Source organism: Diabrotica undecimpunctata, chromosome 6 (genome assembly GCF_040954645.1).
Source record: "Diabrotica undecimpunctata isolate CICGRU chromosome 6, icDiaUnde3, whole genome shotgun sequence".
NCBI lineage: Eukaryota > Metazoa > Arthropoda > Insecta > Coleoptera > Chrysomelidae > Diabrotica > Diabrotica undecimpunctata.
Window position 1 is genome coordinate 76,986,864 of NC_092808.1, and position 21,614 is coordinate 77,008,477.

The following is a 21,614-nucleotide window of genomic DNA, read 5'->3' on the forward strand; positions in this document are numbered from 1 at the left end:
TTCTCCAGATGGATCCATCCTTTTAAAAAAAAACCCAGCAGTTTCACAAACAACAGTTCCAGAGACAACAAATGAAAACTACCAACTGAAGCCTCACGAAGAAGATCTTGAGCTGGAAATAACCCAGGACAGCACCGGAAGAAGCCCGCAGACCACAAGCTAAGTTTTTTTTTAATAGAATTTTGTACTTGCCTGTCAACAAGGACAGATTATTTTGTATACAGTAACTTCAATGAATACTAAAATGTAGATCCTTATTGTTACTAATAAAATGAGAGAATAAAGCATTTATACCGAAGTTCATTTCTTTTACTGATAGTGTACCGTATGCATAGGGAATGCAGAGGAGTGGAATAAAAGGACCCACAAAAGTCTCATGCTCGCCGCGTTGATGTTGGCGATGTTATCTTGAATTTGTTTCTTGGTCAGTGTTGGCATTATGAAATAAGTTCAATATTTCATCATCAACATGAACACGACAAAATTGGCGCCCTGGGTTCTACTCTCTGTTTTCTTTGGTATATGGTGCACTGTTAGTATTGGGTGAATTTTGGTATATCTGTTTTATAACCTCTAATTTTATTTTGCTTGATAACGTATTAATTCATAGTCAGTAATTTGTCTCTTGCTGATATAACTAAATTGCATAAATTTAAAGTATTTTAATTTTTAATAATTGATATTAACTCAGTAATTCATTTACTTTAATATCTTGATCATAAACATACGTGTATGTATTATTAGGGTTAAATTAGTCGTTGCTTTTTTTTTGCCGCTAAGGTGGGATTTTCTTTTGCTGATTGATTGTTTTTCTTCAACACATTTTCCACAATGCCTTTGCCTTTTAACCCGAACCATCTTAAAGCCAGTGAATTGTCTTACGAGATTGAAATTAGAAGTCAAAATGTTCCCAAAACGGTTGATGAGAGAAGACAACTATTACGTGGTCTTCTAACACAGGAGTCTTCAAATCGAAGCACTTCTTCCATTAACGTGGACATGGATTTTGCTGAAAATCTCAAACAAACTTCAGAGTCTGTCAAAAATATTGCTGAGATTGTTGAAGGTTTCATTGGTAGCCGCAAGTCGACACAGTATAAGGCACTTATTGATCGCCTAAGTCATGTTGCCAACCGTCTGCTACGTATGGAAACAAATACGGAGCAGGAGCAAAAGGACAAAAAGGAACTCACGACGAAGTTGTCAATGTTGGAAGGGGTATTAGAGGAGAAAATAACACCTCAGCAGGATGATATTGCAGAGGCACCAGCCTCAACACCAATTGCTTCGCCTGTTAGATTGCCACAGGTAGGAATCCCAAAATCAATTCCTGTTTACAAGTGGGATCTACAGAAGTTTACCGGTAAGGAGAATCTAGTTGGTTTCCTCGAAAAATTGGAAACATTAAAGATTTCGCGAAATTGCACGGATCAGGATTTGTTTTTGTCGTCATCAGACCTTTTTGAGGGTCCAGCGTTTACCTGGTGGCACAATCATTTTGTACGCCAGTCTTTCACATCATGGGCTGATTTAGTCAGTGCCTTGAAGGAGACGTACCTCCCTGTGGATTATGAGAGGAATCTTTGGGACAAAATCCGGTCGACAAAGCAACAGTTTAGAGAGCCTGTTTCGCAATTTATTTCAAATTTGAAGTCATTGTTTCATCGTCTTCCCAGACCAATTCCGGAGGAAGAGATGGTGGCAGAAATTAGGCGGGGGTTGTTGCCTGATTTTGTAAAAGCATTAGTTTTGCATGAAGTTCGCTCTGTAGGGGAGTTAGCTTCGCTTTGTAGAAAAATTGAGGGTGAGTTAGCAATCACATTAAAACCAGCTGCAAATGCAGGTTTGCAGAATAGAACGACAGAGTCGAGAAATTCCAGGTTAGTATGCTGGAATTGTAGGTTACAGGGTCGTACATTCCACCAGTGTAGACGGCCCAAAAATTTGTTTTGTGTTGGGTGTGGTAGAAGCGAAGTCTCCATTAATAGCTGCCCGAAATGTTCAAAAAACGTGCGCCCTGGGGCAAACATCGACGCTCCAGGAACGTCCCGAAATTGAAGACCCATGCTAATTTTGGTATTCCGGAAAATTCCGATGATATTTGTACTGATTTGTCAGGCAATAATAATTGCAATTATGATTTTTCAAATAAAAATAACTTTTGCGTTAATGGCCAAATCCCTGATATATGTAGTAAGGTTGCGCAACATAATTTTTCAAACTGTGAAAAGTCAAATAATATTAATGAAAATTATACTTCTAATAGTATTTATACGCCGTACTCGTTTGGTAGTTCAAATTTAAGTTATTTTATGTCTGATTGTGAGAATTCTACTTTTTCTAATTTTCCCGATGCAGAAAAATCACAAGGTAAATGTGCTATTGTTAACTTTAGCAATAGAAATACTAAGCGTTCTGGTAGGTTTTCTAATAATTTGACTTCCCAAAATTCTTTTTATGGTGGAAATTATCATCTTTCCAAAAATAAGTACTCGCCTAGGGTTTCTCAATTTCGAAATAATATGGAAAATAATTTTTATGACGATATTTATGGTGATAGATTTTCTGCAAATGGAAAATCAATTTGCTTTAGCCATAGTCGGTCCTCTAAATTTTCTTCTTCTTCCCATCCTCTTTCGTCTTTGAAAATGAACCCTATCAAGTCATCATCATCATCGTCTTCTCCTTCTTCTTTTCCTCTCGCGACTTGTGAAATAAACTTTGGAAAGTCATCATCATCGTCCTCTATTTCTTCTTCTTCTTGCCCTCTTTCAAATCCTGAAACAATATTCAATAAAAAAGGCTCAATTTCTCATGCCTCTGTCCCTTCGTCTTCTTCTTCTTTTTCTCCAATTCCAATTGCTCCTATGGTTAATAAAAATTCTAATGAAATTTTAGGGCTACAGTTTTCTGACGCAGAAAATTTTTCAAAGCATATACATGCTTACCCATTATTGGATGTCCATGAATCTGATAACCGTCCTTACATTACGGTCGCTATCCATGATGAAAATATTTCAGCACTGATAGACAGTGGTAGCAATGCTTCTATTATTGGTTTTCCTTGTTTGTATTTACTTAAAAAATTTAACTTGCAATTAAATTATGATATTTGCATTCAGTTGACTACTGCTGATGGTAGTATTCAGAATACAGTTGGTTTTGTAGAGTTACCAGTGAATTTGTTAGGTACTGTCCACACTTTAAAATTTTTAGTTGTCCCTTCTATTTCCCATAAGCTAATTTTAGGCATGGATTTTATTTCGAAATTTGAACTTAAGATTGATTTTGCAAAATTTTCATTTAATTCATCTGAACTTTCGACTTGTGTAGTAAATACTATAATAGATAGGATGTCTTTCTCCGTTGCAATCAGCACAGCTTGATTCTATGGTGCAGATTTATAAAGAAATAGCCCCTACGGATTCAATTGGGCGCACCAGTCTCTATACACATCATATTGACACAGGTGATGCAAAACCCATTAAACAACGTCAATGCCCATTGTCTCCGGCAATGATGAAAATCTTGAATGCTGGTATAGACGAGTTGATACAACTTCAAGTCGTTCAACCTTTAAATATTCCCACTCCTTGGCTGAATCCTTTGTGCCTTGTTAAAAAAAAGGACAACACGCATAGAATTTGTTTTGATGGTAGAAAGTTGAATTCGGTTACAGTTCCAGATAGCTATCCGATGCCTCTCATTGACTCTATTATTTCTAAAGTTAGAGATGCAAAGTACATTTCTTCAATTGATTTACGTCATGCTTTTTATCAAATCCCTTTAGATGAATCTTCTAAAATTAAGACTGCTTTTGCTGTTCCAAATCGCGGGTATTCTGTTTTAATGTACTCCCTTTTGGTCTAAACAATAGTGCCCAAGCCATGTGTAGGTTAATGGACAATGTTATAGGTCCAAAATGGGATCCTTATGTATTCTATTACATTGATGACATTATAGTGGTCACTCCAGATTTCAAAACCCACATGGAGGTTCTTTCGTCCCTTTTTAGGCAACTCAAGTCTGCCAATTTGACTATTAATTTTGAAAAATCCCAGTTTTGTAGATCCTCATTGAAATTTCTTGGCTTTATAGTTGATGAAAATGGTCTTCGAACTGATCCAGAGAAAGTCCAATCCATTCTCGAGTATCCCGTTCCAAAAACTTCTACTCAAATCCGTCGTCTCATTGGTTTGATTGGTTATTATCGTCGTTTTCTTCCCAACTTTAGTACAGTTTGTGCTCCGATTTCAGATCTTTTAAAAGGTAAAAAGAAAGGTCAACCCATTTCGTGGAATAGTCAAGCTGATGAAGCTTTTACTAAGGTTAAAGATCTTCTAACCACTGCTCCGATCCTTGCAAGCCCAGACTTTAGCAAGAAATTTTTCCTAGTTTGTGATGCTAGTAATTTAGGTGTTGGAGGCGTGCTTTTTCAAAAAGAAGATGGATTTGAACATCCAATTGCTTATTTTAGCAAAACATTGAACAAGTGTCAGCGTAAGTACAGCACTACCGAAAAAGAACTCCTTGCAATTCTTTTATCGATTGAAAAATTCGGAGGTTATATCGAAGGTACTGAATTTACTGTGATTTTAGACCACAGTTCTCTACAGTGGCTTTTTACAATGAAAAACCCCTCTCCACGATTGGCTAGGTGGGTTATGAAATTGTCGTCACATAAGTTCGATGTGGTTCATCGCAGTGGATCATTAAATGTAGTGGCTGATTCATTATCAAGGATTCCTGAAACGTATTCAAATATTGCAATTCTTAATTTAAATAACTTAAAAGCAGATGCTTGGTATAGTTCATTATTAAATAAAATTATTAGTAATCCCGACTTGTATCCTTCGTTTAAAGTGCAAGGTAATGTTATTTACAAACATATTTTTTCAAACTCTAAGTTCTCAGACGCTTCTCCGGAATGGAAAATTTTTGTTCCCACATCTCACAGACAAGATTCTCAGAATGTATCATGATGAGCCTACAGCTGCACACTTAGGCATTTGGCATGTCATTAGGTATATTTCTAAATGCAAAATATGTTGCCGTTCAAAGTCTTCTAATCTATCGCCTGCAGGGAAGATTGGAAAATATCGAGATATTAATTTCCCGTTTCAATTTTTGTCTGCTGACTTGTTAGGACCATACCCAAGGTCAAAAAATGGTAACCGTTACCTTCTAGTGGTTGTAGATTGGTTTACCAAGTTTATATTTGTACATTCCATGTCTTCAGCAACATCTAAGGGTATTGTCAAGTTCATAGAAAACCAAGTTTTTCTCATTTTTGGCGTCCCTCAGATTTTTGCAGTTGACAATGGTCCACAATTTATTTCCAAAGACTTTAAAGACCTCATGTCCAAATATAATGTTCAAAAGATATGGTATAACGCTAGATACTTTCCTGAGATAAATCCTACTGAAAGGGTAAATAAAACCATTGTTACAGCTATTCGTTCTTTTATTCATGATGATCATAAAGAATAGGATAAAGAAATCTTCAAAATAGCCCAGGCAATCCGTCTTGCCAAACACGAAGTTACAAAGTTTTCTCCTTCTTTTCTGACCTTCGCCAGAAACATCCCAACTGACGGATCCTTTTTTGGCATCATTGAGGAAAGAGCGAATAATGCGTTAAAAATTAACAACGAGTTATTTACTCCTAGGCCTGCCGACGAGTTATCCCCTCTCTTTGCAATGGTCCAGAAAAGGTTACGTCAGGCTCATGTTGCAAATTCTAAACGTTACAATCTCCGGAAAAGGGATGTACAATTTCATGTTGGTGATAGGGTTTGGAAAAAGAATTTTGTTCAGTCGAAAGCTGTTGATAATTTCTCAGCTAAGTTAGCTCCGAAATTAGTACCATGTATTATCAATAAAGTTATTTCTCCATTAGTCTACAACCTTAAAGATGTTAATGGTGTAGATCTTGGAAACTTTCATGTGAGAGATATCAAGTTAGATGTTACCAACTCTGATGATGATAGTTCAGTAACTTAATTTTTTGTGCGGATTAACATTTTGCCAGTTACTCTTTGCTTTTTTGATTTCATCAATCTTGCTTGAAATTATAAATTTGTATTTAGTTTGATTTGTTCTCGTAGTTGCTTGTTCTTGTAGTTTTCGCTTAGTACTTTGATGTTCAGTTTACACTTGAATAGCTTTGCTTAGTACATGTATGTATAGCTTCCATGCTATTATGCTTTAGTTTTTTTTCATTTTTGGCCATTTTATTATATATTTTACATTTTTTTAGCGGTTACGTTTAACTCGCTTTATTTTTAGTGGTTGATTTGTCCACTATATATTTTTTCTCACTGTGCTTAGGCCTGTGATGTATTTTTGCGTAAAATTATATCCCTCTTTCTGTCTGAAACTCAAATGTTATTATGCTATACTCGATTGAGATCTCTGAGTGTAATTTCATGGCGTTTTGGAGTCATTTTTGTTGGTTTTTGCTAAAACCATACACCCTCTTGCGTATTATTCTTTTGGATTTTCAGTGCATTATGCTATAGTTTTCTTCTTGTGTAATCACGATCACTCCTTTCAGGAATTAATATGCTTTATTTTTTTTCTTGCGAATTTTTTGTATACTTGTAATCTTGCTTACTACTTTTTCATTTTCATCTAAATGCTGGCGCCTGGCTTCTTGTTGATACTGGTTTTGTCTCTTATATTTATGAGCTTTATCCACTTTGTTTGCTTTCCATCTGGACACCAAGACTATAATTTTCTTAAACAACAAAACATATTCATCAAGACATAGATTTCAAAGCGAGGTTTTCTAAATCGTTAATTTGTTAAATTCGTTATTGTTTTTGTTCTCTCACGTGTTTAGTGTTAGTTATCTCAATTTTTGACTTGCTTAGAAATAAGTGGTAAATTTATAAATTTCATGCACTATTCTGTACTGGTATTATAATGGGTATCAGTTTTTATATATATATGCTTACCTTTACCAGTTCAGTTAGAATGAGTAAATTTTAGGATATCTGTAGAGAATCCTTAGACTTGTGACGATTGTGACAGTCTTTATTATAAGAAGTGGTCGTTAGACACTTTAACTTGATGTATCCTTGTTAGGAACATTAATTTACACTTGAGAGTGAGCAAGAATGCTACTCTATCGCATAAATGGATACTGGATGTATCATTTATGTTTCCCTGAGGCTTTAGTCTATGGACGGCCTGTTTTTTAAATACAGTAAGAAGAACACTTACCTATTTAAATATTATCTAGGAATTTTTCCATTACATTGTGCTGATGGTCAAATTTTCATTTTAGAGTCGTGTTGCTTTAGTGCACGGTGAAAATATTTTTTTATTGTATGGTATTGCTATATTACGTTAGGTTACTGATAAATACATGTACTTATGTAGTGAATATTTATTTAATATTTTGGGGTTTTTGGGTTTTTATTATTGCAATTTATACTATACTATATTTTTTCTTGTATTTACTAATAATTTATTGGTGAATCTATTTACATTTTTTTTTCTCATTCACTTGATAGTGCTGCAAATGAGTAATGCCTTTTAAATCTAGTTAGTGGTGATTAATCTTTTTTCTTTTTGTTTATTTTTTTTCTGCAATCTCCTGAGGATACTGTTATATAAGAATTTTGAATCTTCTTCCGATATATTATTCCGTTTTGTTTTTGTTCTCTTTCTTCCTCCATGGCTGTTAATTTCACTTTTAATTTCAATTATTTTTTCTTCTTCTTTCCATATTTTCTTCGTCTTCTTTATCTTCTTTATTTGTTTTATTAAAAAAAATTTCCAATATTTGTAAATTTTTTTTCCGAGATGGGGGGTGTGTAGCGTGCAAATCCGCTACTTTTTAGAATCAATTTTCAAATACCCACATTGCATTAGAGGTCCTCTCATTTAGCCGTGTTTATTTTCATTTTAGAAAATATTTGTTAGTTGGTCCATCTACATTTTGTGTCCGCCCGGTATAATACATTTTCAATTTTATAATGCACATAGTGAGACCCGATTCGGATTTCAAAAGGTATTTCCATTATCCCGAATAGTATTTATTGAGAAAATACTATTGCCATTTTCATTTTGAATCCCTACATTATTTCCCGTAAAATAGTCATTCTTATACGATATTTTATTTCGAAGCAAAATTATTTATCAAGTCGTTAATTTTTTGTAATTTTAAAACATTCAAAGTTTGGCAGTCTCAATAGAAATTTCTGCTTCCTTATCAGCTAATACTGGCCTTCAGGTAATTTCTTTTGCTGTTATAAATACCACGCTGGTCCCATTGAGTGTCATTTTCTATCGATTCCAGTCGCCAAGTAGGTGTAACGAAAATGCGTTCCTAGTTGGTAAGTTTTTTATTTAATTGCTTAGTTTTCTGTTCACATTTTTATTAACTGGCTAACTCGAATTTGCAGACCTATATTTGTACTTATTTGTATTGTAAATTTTATGCATCAATAAGGTAATGAAAATGTTTTTGGGGTATTTATTTTCCGTGAATGCTATTTAATTCATATATCAGCAGTTATGTTAAATAATAATTATTTTCAAGTTTCATGTATTAATTTAAAATTTGTTAATTTATAAATATTTGGGATTAAATTAATTTATTTTTATTTATTTATTAAATTGTAGTTTCTAATAGTTATTATGGGGAGTTTTAAAATAAAACATTTGGGTTCTAACTTTTAGTTCAGAAGTCACATGTAGGATTTTTTGTACTGCTGACAGGGGGTACTAGAATTTTATTGGCTTGGGTGGTGGGGGCCCTTCATAAATTTATGCTGCGGGTTATCTACACCTCAATTTCTCTTTTGGGCACCCAGGAGAAGGGCGTGGCCCTGATATCACGATGTTTCGTTCCCAGAAATAATACATAGTAGCGGTTGCCCAAAAATAAAGGAAATATGTAATAGGTACCAGTTCCCAGAAATAAAGAAAATATAATATAATATGTAATAGCAGTTCTCCAGATGGATCCATCCTTTTAAAAAAAAACCCAGCAGTTTCACAAACAACAGTTCCAGAGACAACAAATGAAAACTACCAACTGAAGCCTCACGAAGAAGATCTTGAGCTGGAAATAACCCAGGACAGCACCGGAAGAAGCCCGCAGACCACAAGCTAAGTTTTTTTTTAATAGAATTTTGTACTTGCCTGTCAACAAGGACAGATTATTTTGTATACAGTAACTTCAATGAATACTAAAATGTAGATCCTTATTGTTACTAATAAAATGAGAGAATAAAGCATTTATACCGAAGTTCATTTCTTTTACTGATAGTGTACCGTATGCATAGGGAATGCAGAGGAGTGGAATAAAAGGACCCACAAAAGTCTCATGCTCGCCGCGTTGATGTTGGCGATGTTATCTTGAATTTGTTTCTTGGTCAGTGTTGGCATTATGAAATAAGTTCAATATTTCATCATCAACATGAACACGACAAATTTATGGCGAAATATTTTTATATTCCACTTTACTTATAATTGAAATAAAAAAGTGTTCTGGTATGTTTTTGCTACACTTTTACCATCCTGATAATTTTCCACCACTAAAGCAATTTTATTTGGAAACGTTCCCGCTAGTTAAATATACGAGCCAGCAGCATTAAAAAAAAATATTTTTCAAGTACCACAGTGTTTTGATAGGTTTTTACAAATTTATTACCACCGTATTAATTTTTCACTTCTTTACTACTCCTTGTGGGAAGTTAATATCAAGCTATTAAGCGGAAGCTTGAATATTAAGCTAGCTAATAGAAAAAAAATTTGAAATACGACATGATTCTGCTCGATTTTTAATAATTTTTGTGTAATTACCTCTGTGTACTACAAAGCTTTTGGAAATTATTTACCACCTTCACAATAATTGTTTACCCCTCGACAAGAAGCCAATAATTCTGTGGAATTTTGAACTGACAAAAAAAAATATAAAAGGTATTTCTAATAATTCTTTTGTATTGTACTTTTACTTAAACCTTTTACTACTTTTTGCTATCTTCATATTTTTCAAGTAACACACTGGGCATAAATTCCGCACTTTACGCTCTAATTTTGAGGGCGTAAAGTCGTACTTTTTCGTCCGCTAGAAAAAATGCACTTTTCACATTTCAAAAGTTAAAAATCAACTATAGACGTGATCGTGCGTAGATGAATGTGCATTGGTGTTTACTATTAAAAATTACTCAAAAACTGTTGTACTCAACATAAAACACACTCAGGGAGACTAGAGAGGGTCAATATTTGTAATTAATTGTCAAAGTTAAATAATCGTGAAGAGGGCGATATCAATCTAAAATCCGATTATGACTGCAGCCCCCACTTCTTGATTGGCGGTACACTTCGCTCAGGTCTATGGATGTACCCAATAAATACAAATCTTTTATTCTTTTAACAATAGGTGCGCAATGTGTCCCGACCCTCCTTTACAATTAAGTAATGAATGTAATAGACATAATAAAATTATTTCAATTTGAATATTTCTTACCTGGTAATTGTTCTGTTACATATGACAATTCCATTGTATTTACTAAAACTCAACTTGATTTTAGTTATTCTATATTCATAAAAGGGACTCACGATTCGATATCTCTTAGCCATGTAGTCACTGCTATAATCAGAGTCAATTTTTTAAAATAGTTAAAATTTATAATTTTTGTAATAAAATGTGTTCATATTTTCATTATTTAAACATTTAAAAAATAAATATTAGTTAGCACAGCGTAACATTTCAGAATGTTTTTAATTAGGATAGTTAAGAAAACAATGACTAGAATGGTAAAAATATAGTACAAATCTAGCACAGCACTTTTCCAAAAATATTTCGCATTTAGCTAGAGTAAATGCGTAGCTTGTTAAATGTTTCCCATTAACTGTGGCTTAGGGGGTCAAAAATTATGAGGGTGGATAAAATTCCGTAAAAACCTGGCAAGCAATTGATACTTGTAGTTACAAGAAGAGTACAGTAAAATTCTAAAAATAGATTTTTTATCACCTTAAATAATAACCCAACAGAATTGTTGGGTTATTTATGGTAAACCAGGAAAATCGCTTCCCTTAACACTAGAAGCACCAGCATTTGTGCATACCTAGAAGCACCACCGGCGGTCAAAATGACGGATATTAGAGTTTTTTATTGCCAGCCGTTTTTGTATTCTTTTTTATTTGATAAAAACCTATATTAAGTTAATAACTAATAATAAAAGACATATTTAATATATTTAAATAAATTATTTAATTATTTAAGTACAATTTATGCAGTAGCAAAATTTTTCAATTTTGCTTGTACATGACCCACACACAAATTTTTTACATATATGACAAATTTCAAATGTTTTATTTTTGTTGCAATTCCCTGTTTGACACTGCTTACGTTTATATTTTGGTGGTTTTTTTGTACCTCTTGGATTTGTATCCGTTGATGTTGTAGTGCCCTTAGTCATGTGATCTTCTTGCAATTCTTCTGCTGAAGTAGGAAATCCTGCCTAGATATTTGACTGCCCGTAACTTTCTTATACAGAACCCGAGCATTTATTCCTGCCATATCTAAAATATTAAAAAAAACTTGCAACGGCCATCTTCTTGAAGCAGATTTGGTTGAATACAGTCTAGCCATCTGATCTATAACGTCTACTCCGTATTTTGTCTGGTTGTAGAAGATGATGGTTTCCGGTTTTTTCTTTTTATCTGTGCCCATTTTAATATCATTCGAGTGTAAAAAACTCAGCACTAGAACATTTTTGTTGACTTTTCCCTGGTACGCCGTTAGCGTCAAGTCTTCGTGTTTGAAAATTTTTGTTTTGTTCAATTCCATCTTTTCATTTTTTACTGACGGTGGAATATCCTTTTTTGTTCGGGTGAATGTTTTAACAATGCTGGTAGCCTTTTTTCGTAATTCTTTTGCCAACTTTATGGACGTAAAGAAATTATCCGTCGTGACATTTCTTCCTTTATTTATAAATGCTTCCATTAGACGGCTAACAACATGTTCCCCAGAAGTTGATTGTCTGGTCGTTGTTCATCTTTCCCTAGGTAAGGAAATCCGTTCAACAAATATTTGGACTCGACATCAGCTGCAAGTCAGAATTTAATTCCAAACTTATCGGGTTTATTCGCCATATACTGGGTAAAGCGGCATCTTGCCTTCGTGGAAAAAAGCTGTTCGTCGATAGTTATATTTTCGCCAGCTGTATAACATAAAATACAATTCTCTAGAAATGGGTTCCATATTCCCGACGTAAGTGCAAATTTATCTGTTGATAATCGCTCAGACCTGATATTTCTCATATCAAAACGGATAAAACTCATTATTTGTGTAAATTTGTTTCTAGACATCGTCTCTTGAAAAAATTTTGGACAACATGTACCAGACCACAGCATCTTTATGCTAACATTTCGTGCCATATAAGCTCCCTTAGCATACAGTAAGGATATAAATGCTTCGATTTCTTCAATAGAAATTTGCCAATTTTCATCTTTAAGTTTTCTTCTACCTTCAGCAACAGTACATGATTTTATGTTACGGAGTATGCATTCATCAATCAACAGCCGCCATGCACTAGCTGCAGAATCTCTAATAATGCTTCTCTTAGCATGAGGGGTTGGTCCAGCAGCTTCCTTTAGAACATTTTGACTGGTACGCCTTCCTAAAATGAACGAGATAAATTAGTATGCAGGTATATACTCATTTATTTATTTATTTAAATAAATGGCACCGTAATAAATAAAGAATGGAACAACAACCAAGAAATAAGAGCGCACATCGGAAAAGCTAGATCCACCTTCAACCAGATGGGGGCCTTCTTCAAGAGCCATAACCTCTCTCTTGGTATAAAAGTAAGGATGCTGCGATGCTACGTCTTCTCTGTTCTTTTTTATGGCGTTGAATAGTTGACCTTGACGAAGATATATGCAGAAAATTGGAAGCATTCGAGCTGTGGCTAAATTGGAGAACACTTCAAATCCCGTGGACCACTATCAAATCTTGAAAGTTACAATATTTCGAAAATATTGTACGAAATGAATCTAGATGCGCCCTTCTATAAGCCATCCTGCAAGGAAAAATATTTGGAAAACGGGGTCCAGGAAGAAGACCATCCTGCAGATAAGGTAAATATTGCCATGATTATCGCCAATTCTCGTGACATCAAGAAGAATATGCTCAAAAATATTATACACCTAAGTGAATACATAAATAGAAGCTACTAATATAATATAGTTGCTTACCTGGTATACTAGCATTGTTGTCAAGTAACTCCCATCCTATGGTATCTATGAAAGAATTCTCTAAATTGCTTCTGCGAATTCCTCTTACCTGGTTGGTAATCATTTCTGAAGATGTATTGAAGTCTACATTCGAAGTTGAAGCAGAAGTACTGGGCATCACCTCAATCTCAACTTCACTTTCAGAATCACTGCCCGATAAATGTCCTTGATCAACTGTATTAGGCACATACTTGTCAACTTCATTATCGGATACATCTTTATCAGATAACTCTGCTATAGATTCATCTTCTGACAAATTCTGTAGACACTCTAATAGCTCCTGCTGAGTCAAATATCGGCGAGACATGATAACAGCAGAAATGTAAATCACAATGTAAAATTAATCAAAATACAGATTTAACATGCAATTGCAAAGAGTATACTCAAACTACATAATAACAAATATTTTCGATGTATTTTATACATAAAATAAGTAAAAACTTCCCAGAAAAGTAGAACAAAAATTAGACTACCTCGTCATTAGGATCGCATTTTTCTAGGTAGACATTAACATAAATATATTCAAAATGTAATTATACCAAGTACCTGTAAAAGAGTAATTATAATCCTCAAGTAAATAATAAAGTCCCAAATCACAAATTTTGTAAAATAAATATGAATGAGTAATACTCTAGAATAATGAGGGTCGAAAATAGAAAGCAGTCAAAATGACTGCTATATGGTAGTTCTAGGTATACGTTACCATATCTTAAAAATTAATTACGCTAAGTACCTGTAAAAGAGAAATTATAATCTTCAAATAGATCTAGGAAAAGTCATAAATTATCAAGTTTCCAAAACATTTATGGATAGGTAATACAGAGTGTCAAAAATGAAAAGCGGTCAAAATGACCGCTCTGGTGCTTCTAGTGTTAAGGGTGGTTTGGTGGTGAAAAATTATTAGAGTGGTAATAAATTAGTGAAAAATGGGTAAAAAAATATGCCATCGGCAAAAAGTTTTTATTCTGAATTCTGCTAGCTTGAACCTTAAGCCAGCAGAATCGCTCCCACTAAGGGTGATTTGGTGGTGAAAAATTATTAGGGTGGTAATCAATTAGTTAAAAATGGGTGAAAAAATATGTCATAAACAAAAAGTTTTTTTTTTCGAATTCTGCTAGCTTGAACCTTAACCTGTTTGCTTCTATGAATTACAGAGAAGGAAAAAAAAAAGATTTGTGAGTAAAATTTCACATTTTTTTATAACAAGGGAAATTTTAAAACCTATTTCTTAAGGTGGTACAACGTTTTCTTTCTTATATAATGATTTGTTCCGGAACTTTTTCACGTCTCAATAGTTAGATCATGAAAAAGTATTTTTTTTAATGTTCATCCTCTATACAAGCTTGCGCAGTATATAATATACTTATATTATAGTATATATTGCGCGCTATATATTTGTAATAAATATGACTGATTTACTCAAAAACACACGACTATTCATGAGATATATCTACTATGATCATGTTGCTGATTCTTCCGAGACATTTAAAATACAATCACAACTACTTGGATAATTAACTGGATAGGCCTGAAAATTTTTGGATGTTGTGTTATAAGTTATAAGACTTATCGTCGACATCTGTTGTTTACACGAGGTTACATAATTGTCTTGGAGATTATTTGGATTACAAGTTGCTCCACTCCTAAAAAATTGTAGATTTAAATTAATATAATCATTATCGTTTAAAAAATAAATAAAGTAAAATATTGTTGGTCAATAACACTTATACATTAGCTTTACAATAAATTTATTTGTGAGTACAAAATGGATCTATTGATAGGAGAAGATATAAATATGGTTCTCATACAGTGTTTAAAATAAAAATTTTGATAGGCTGTGGTCTGAAACTAACTAACTAGCATTTTTTCAGCAACTGCGGTAGACTTTATAAATGGAGATATTTTAGTGACGGAGTAAACTTCTGCCTCTCACTGGTATTGCGGTCATTGCCTATAAACAACATTACAAAAATTATATTTTATGTTTATACCTAAAGAAATTGTTTATATGGTATAGCCAAACTACCCTCATCTATAAGTTCCTAATCCAGAACGCCCTGTATCGGATTTCTTTGTTTTATCATATTTCTTTGCATTATATTTTGTAGAAGCATGTATTTATGTTCTCCAATTTTAAGGCCCAAATACACAAGTGTATATATATATACATAAAAATATTGTATGTGTACATACATATATATATATATATATATATATATATATATATATATATATAAATGTAGTCATAAGCACCCAGATTAACAGCCATTGGACGTTGAACTATCGGAATCCAAAGTCAGCAAATTCCAACGAAACCTGGACAACAAACTCATTTTTAATATTTTTATAATTATTCGATTATCATTCTTCGATCAATTTGTTCAATTTTGAAATTAGTTTAAATAAAATTATATTATACCTTTTCAAATGGTAAAACTTTGTATAATTTTGAAAATAAATAATTTTTTAAAGTTAAAAGTTAAATCAAAAGTGCATGAAATTATCTACGAACAGCGCACAGTTCGTACAAGAAGCATAAATAGTTTCCTTGGTCTACCCAGTTGTTAGACGAGAAATCCGCTGAACTTTGGAAAAGTAAAGATTATGTGCTAGACATTCCAACAGATCATCCTACTGTAAGTACATTGTCCTTTTATTCCACTTTTGATTTATGAGCACTTTTATTGATATAACTCTCAAAACTGTACTTGAAAATCTTACATTGACGCCTCAAATTATTTCTAACGCCAGTATCAACGCCGATTCATTTCAACAAATTCCTACCATTTTAATCAGAGGACTTAAAATGCCATTTTCAAATGCCGAAATCACTCGCCTATGGCTGCCAGAATTTTCCAGCAGAGAATATCTTTACTTACTATACTTTATCTACCTTTCTAAAATCAGTTGATAATTGAATCACCTTCCTGGTAGGTCAACAGCTGACACCTTCCCAGGAATTTATTTTAAATATAAAAATTATATCTCGTATTAAAGGCGAACCACGGGATTTCCTTAATTATTCAAATAAACAACTTGATCTGAAGTAGCTAAATACGGAGACAGACGATTCGAAGAAGATAGTCACTATAGTTCTATTCACCTTGCTTTCAACAACTGTCCAAAGAGATCATAAATCATACGATCAATATCACCACAGAATTACAAAAAATTTAAATGATTTATTACGACATTCGAGATTAAATGACAACGTCGAAACTGTTAATTTTAGGACACCCTATGTTAAACATATAGCATTAAAATCATTGTGCACATACAATAATGCACCGTATGGTGAATATTTGTCACATGTTTTAATAAATTCACTTGAAGAAGCGCTCCAAAAATGAAAAAGAATTAATTAAAGAAACTTCTTAGGAGTTTCACGAGGACTCGATCGAAGAACATCCACCACCATTATCGATCTAAGAAATCTCCAAACTAATCCCTGACTACCGTTCGATAGATTTCGAAGATTTCGATATTCTTTTAGGAAACTCCGAGCTAGAACGCTTTAAAGCTGTAATCAATTATGAAACTAAAGTAGGAAACTTGACCACTGACAACGTTGAGATAAATTTTTATACCTTATAAAATAAAATACCAGTTGGAATAAAACAAGGACACGTTTTTATCAACGCCACAAAAATTGAAAATTTACAAATACCTAACTCAATCCACAATGTAAGTGACGGATTTTTAGAAAACATTACACTACAAAAACCTATGCAATTAGAGGCATTATACGTCTAAAATCTAGACAATTACGAGATTTCGTCTGGTCCGACCCAATTTCCCGAACCACCAATAAGAACAGAGCACTTAAACGAAGAAGAAAGGAGTAAGATCTTAAAACTTTGTAAAAAATACAAAGACTTTTTTTTTTCGACGATTCAAAGAACTTACCTTTTACATCAGCTGTGAAACACGAAATAAATACCAAGGACGAAATACATATTTACGTTAGAGGCTACAGGCGCCCCAAATCTATGCAAGAGGAGATCAGTCGACAAGTAAACAAACCATTAGACAACAAAATAATCCGACCATCAATTTTACCTTACTCAGCATCTGTCTGGATAGTCCCCAATAAACCTGATGCCTCAGGAATGCGGAAATTTCTCATGATGATCACCACCCTAGATCTCGATCAAGGCTTCCACCAAATAGAAGTTCACTTAAATTCTTCTAACAAAACAGCCTTTTAAGTACCCCACGGCCACTTCAAATTCTTGCGAATGCCGTTTGGACTAAAAAACAGTCCTGTCACTTTCTAGAGATTAATGGACAACACTTTACGACCTTTTCTACACAAATTCTGTTTTGTTTATATGGACGACCTTACAGTCTTTTCCAAATCCCTACAAGATCACGTAGTCCACATCTCCCAAATTTTTAATACATTTCGAGAAAACAACCTAATGGTCCAATTATATAAATCCGAATTTCTGACAAAATAAGTTGCCCTTCTGAGTCATATAGTTACTCCTGAAGGTATAAAACCGAACTTCAGTAAAATCAAAGCTATTCATACATACCCACGACATAAGACTGTGAAAGAAATAAGATTCTTTTTAGGTCTGATTGGCTTCTACAGACGTTTTGGTAAAACAAAGATCACCTCTCTATTCACGAGATGCATACGAAAAAACGCGACCATTGATCCCACTAACCCAGATTTCTTGGAGTGTTTCCAAAAATGTAAACAGTTACTAACCAACTCCCCTATTCTTTAATACCTCGACTTTTCTAAACCATTCGTATTGACTAGGGATGCATTTATCATAGCCATTAGATCTGTGTTATCCCAGAATAACTAGTCAATCGCCTACTACTATTGTACATTAAATACTGCAGAGCAGAATTACTCCACAATAGAAAATGAATTGCTGGTCATGGTAGATTCTTGTAAACATTTCCGCCCATATCTGTATGGCCAAAATTTTCGAAACCGATCACAACCCACTCGTTTGGATTAACAAAATCAAAGATCCTTGCTCGAGATTATACCGTCGAAGAATTAAAATCGAAGAATTTCAATTTGAAGTCTAATATAAAAAGGAAAAAAAAATGAAGTAGCAGACGCTCTTAGTCAAAACAATATTTTGCAAAAAACTACTACAAGATGTCGAAGACGAAATACAACAGATAGAATGTGTCAAAAAGTACCACACCGATAATCATATTGGAATAGTACAAACTTACAAGTACCTGATACATAAACTCTACTGGCCCTCCATGAAAACTACAATCTCGAACTTTATCAACACGTGTTAAATATGTTTAAAAAACAAGTACGAAATAATATGTATACTACCTACTGGATGAAATGATAAATAAACGTTGTGGGTTCGGTTAAGCAATTATATTTAACATATTACCAATACAATGCTACAATTAACCTTATATAGTCGATACAATGTTTGGTCACGCACTAGCTTAGATAACCCCTCAACAAAATTGACACTGTCAGTCCTGCCAATTGTTATAATCCCCGTGTTACCAATCGTCTCCAACTATAACTAACTTAACACTAAACAAATATATATTATTTATTTCCCTACTAACAAAAACTATAAAATTAATGATTTACTCCGATCCTAAACTAAAGATTTAATCTGATAGGTTTTTTGCCTATCCTGAAACTACGTCTCAGAGACCATTCATTTCCAGGTGAGTTTACTAAGGCATCACCACTAACTGATTGTGACAGGCTATTACTAGGGTGTGCCTCTGTTTGGATGGGAGATTTTACTTGTATCATATTTCCCTTATCTTGTTCATCCGAATTTAGGAATTTTAGCTATAATAACCAGATTATTGCCTACATTTATATGTGATACTGTAAATACTCAGTACATTTTTCAACATCCAAGTTTACATGTATGTTAGTTAATTTTCTTAAATTATTTACATGTCTATACATCATTTTATCATCTACCTTTACAAAATAGGTAGTTGCACTTGCACATCTCACAATAACCCCTTCTACCCATTTTTCCTGAACATATGGACCTAATTTACCCACTAACACTTTTTCACCTGTAGTAAAGATATCTGGTTTTACATAGTCAACATTTTTGTTGAACATAACTTTCCCTTCCGTTCTGAGTTTTAAAAGGTCAATTCTGGTTCTAGGTTTAACTTTGAAAATAATTTTATTTGGACTTAACCCATAGTGAGTCCATAGCTATGTGTAAACTGTTTTGTAGATTCTATACCTGTTAGTGGCAATATGAAATTTTTTTTAGTCAATTCAACCTTGACATTACATTCGCCAATAGCTTTAATACCTTACCCTGAAACTACATTTAACTTATAACTTACTGGACTTAATTTTACCTGATTACCAAACATTATTTTATAACTATCTGCAGGTATTACTGATTACATGCCCCAGTATCTACCTCGAAATCAATCAATAACTCACCATTTATTAACAGTTTTAATTTGTGTGGTGCTGAAGCTTCATCTTTTAAAATATTTAACTTCCACAAGTCTTCATTGAGTTCATTACACTGAAACACACTGCCATTTTCTCTTTCTCCTACAATCTCTACTGTAGATGAATTTCGGCTCGTGTTTGGCCATAATTTCTTAATAATTGGTATCTAAGTTCAAATAAAAATTTTGAAATATCACATGATTTTGCTCGATTTTTACTAATCTTTCGACTGTCAACTAACCCGTTGTAGCTTAGGTTAAAATAAAAAAAGTAATTTTTAAGTATGCTACAAAGCTTTTGCAATTCATTTACCACCTTCAGAATTGTTTACAGACGGGATACCAAACGAGTTACTGAAATATTGTGGAGCAACAATGACAGAACAATTAACAACATTAATTAATAAAATTATAAAATACAATAAAATACCGGAAGAATGGAGAACGAGCCAACGAATTCTACTATTTAAAAAAGAAGATAAAAAATAGCCAGAAAACTACTGAGGTATAAACTTGTTAAATACTACGCTAAAACTTACAACTAAAATTTTACAAGTGCTAATAAATCAAAGCCAAAGTTTAGTAGATGAACAACAGGGTTTTCGTAGTGGAAGATCGTGTACAGATGCAATATTCGTTATAAAGCAAATTGTTGAGAAATCACTAGAGTATAATATACCAGCATTTCTGTGTATGATTGACCTAAAGAAAGAGTTTGACAGAGTAAGACTCAAAGATATAATCCATCTTCCGTATATTAGAGAAGTTCTCCTAAATATTATAAAAATTATCGATAACGTCTATCAAAATAACAAAATGGAAGTCAGAATAGGTGGACAACTTACAGAACCTATAGAAATAGGGTGCGGAATAAGACAAGAGAATTTATTGAGCCCCATGCTCTTCAATTTAGTCATGGATAAAATCATCAAAACCGTTAACAAAGGAAGGGAATACAGAATGGAAAACAAAAAAATCAAAATACTCTGTTACGCAGACGACGCAATATTGATAACCCAAGATGAAGATAATCTGCAAAGACTGGTCCACATATTTAAGATAAGAGCAAATGAATTTAGTATGACTATCTCTTCTCAGAAAACTAAAACAATAGTAGTCAGCAAAGAACCAACCAGATGTAAAATAGAAATAGATGGCATCAGTATTGAACAAGTAATGGAAATAAAATACCTGGGAATTACACTGTCTAGCTATGGAGACCTAGACAAAGAAGTGAGAGATCAAGTACAAAAAGCAAATGGACTGGCAGGATGCCTTAATAACACGATATGCCGAAACAGACACATTGACACTGAGATGAAGTCAAGAATTTATAAAGCCAATGTAAGACCAATAATAACATACGCCTCAGAAACAAGTCCTGACACAGCCACAACGCAAAGGCTACTGAAAACGGCAGAGATGAGAGTACTGAGAAGTATTACAGAAAATACGCTGAGAGATCGAAAGAGAAGTGAAGATATTAGAAAAAAATGCAACGTACTGTGTATAAATGAATGGACAGAAAATGGAATAACCACATAAGCAGAATGGAGGAGACCCGTGCCGTCAAAATAGCGAGAGATACGTCACCAATCGGCAGAAGAAGTATCGGACGACCGCGCAAAAGATGGAGTGACAACCTTTCATAGAGGTATTAATCCGCCAATGAATAAGCAGAATTGCTTATAAAGAGGAAGAAGAAGACAATTGTTTACCCCTCTATAAGAAGCCAATAATTCTGCTAGGTTGAATTTTAAACTGACAAAACAAAATTATAAAAGGTATTTTTAATATTTTTATGTATTGTACTTTTACTTCAACCTTTTACTATTTTTTGCTATCTTCATATTTTTCACCTAACACACTGGGCATAAATTCCTCATTTACGTTCTAATTTTGGGGGC

The 21,614-nt window shown here is 33.5% G+C and overlaps 1 protein-coding gene across 3 annotated transcripts in view; it reads right to left on the bottom strand.

Annotated features, from left to right (window-relative positions):
• Positions 1–14,443: 14,443 nt before the first annotated feature.
• The window catches only part of LOC140442691 (uncharacterized), a 41,901-nt gene continuing 34,730 nt past the window's right edge, over positions 14,444–21,614 (bottom strand). Inside the window, exon 3 of one of the 3 annotated variants that reach the window (XM_072533679.1) lies at positions 14,444–14,906. In XM_072533679.1, the coding sequence (XP_072389780.1) occupies positions 14,723–14,906 (184 nt within the window). In that variant the 3' untranslated portion in view covers positions 14,444–14,722. Of the gene's footprint in view, positions 14,907–15,057; positions 15,215–21,614 lie in introns of those variants that run through there. The other 2 variants (XM_072533681.1, XM_072533680.1) reach the window with 2 other exon arrangements.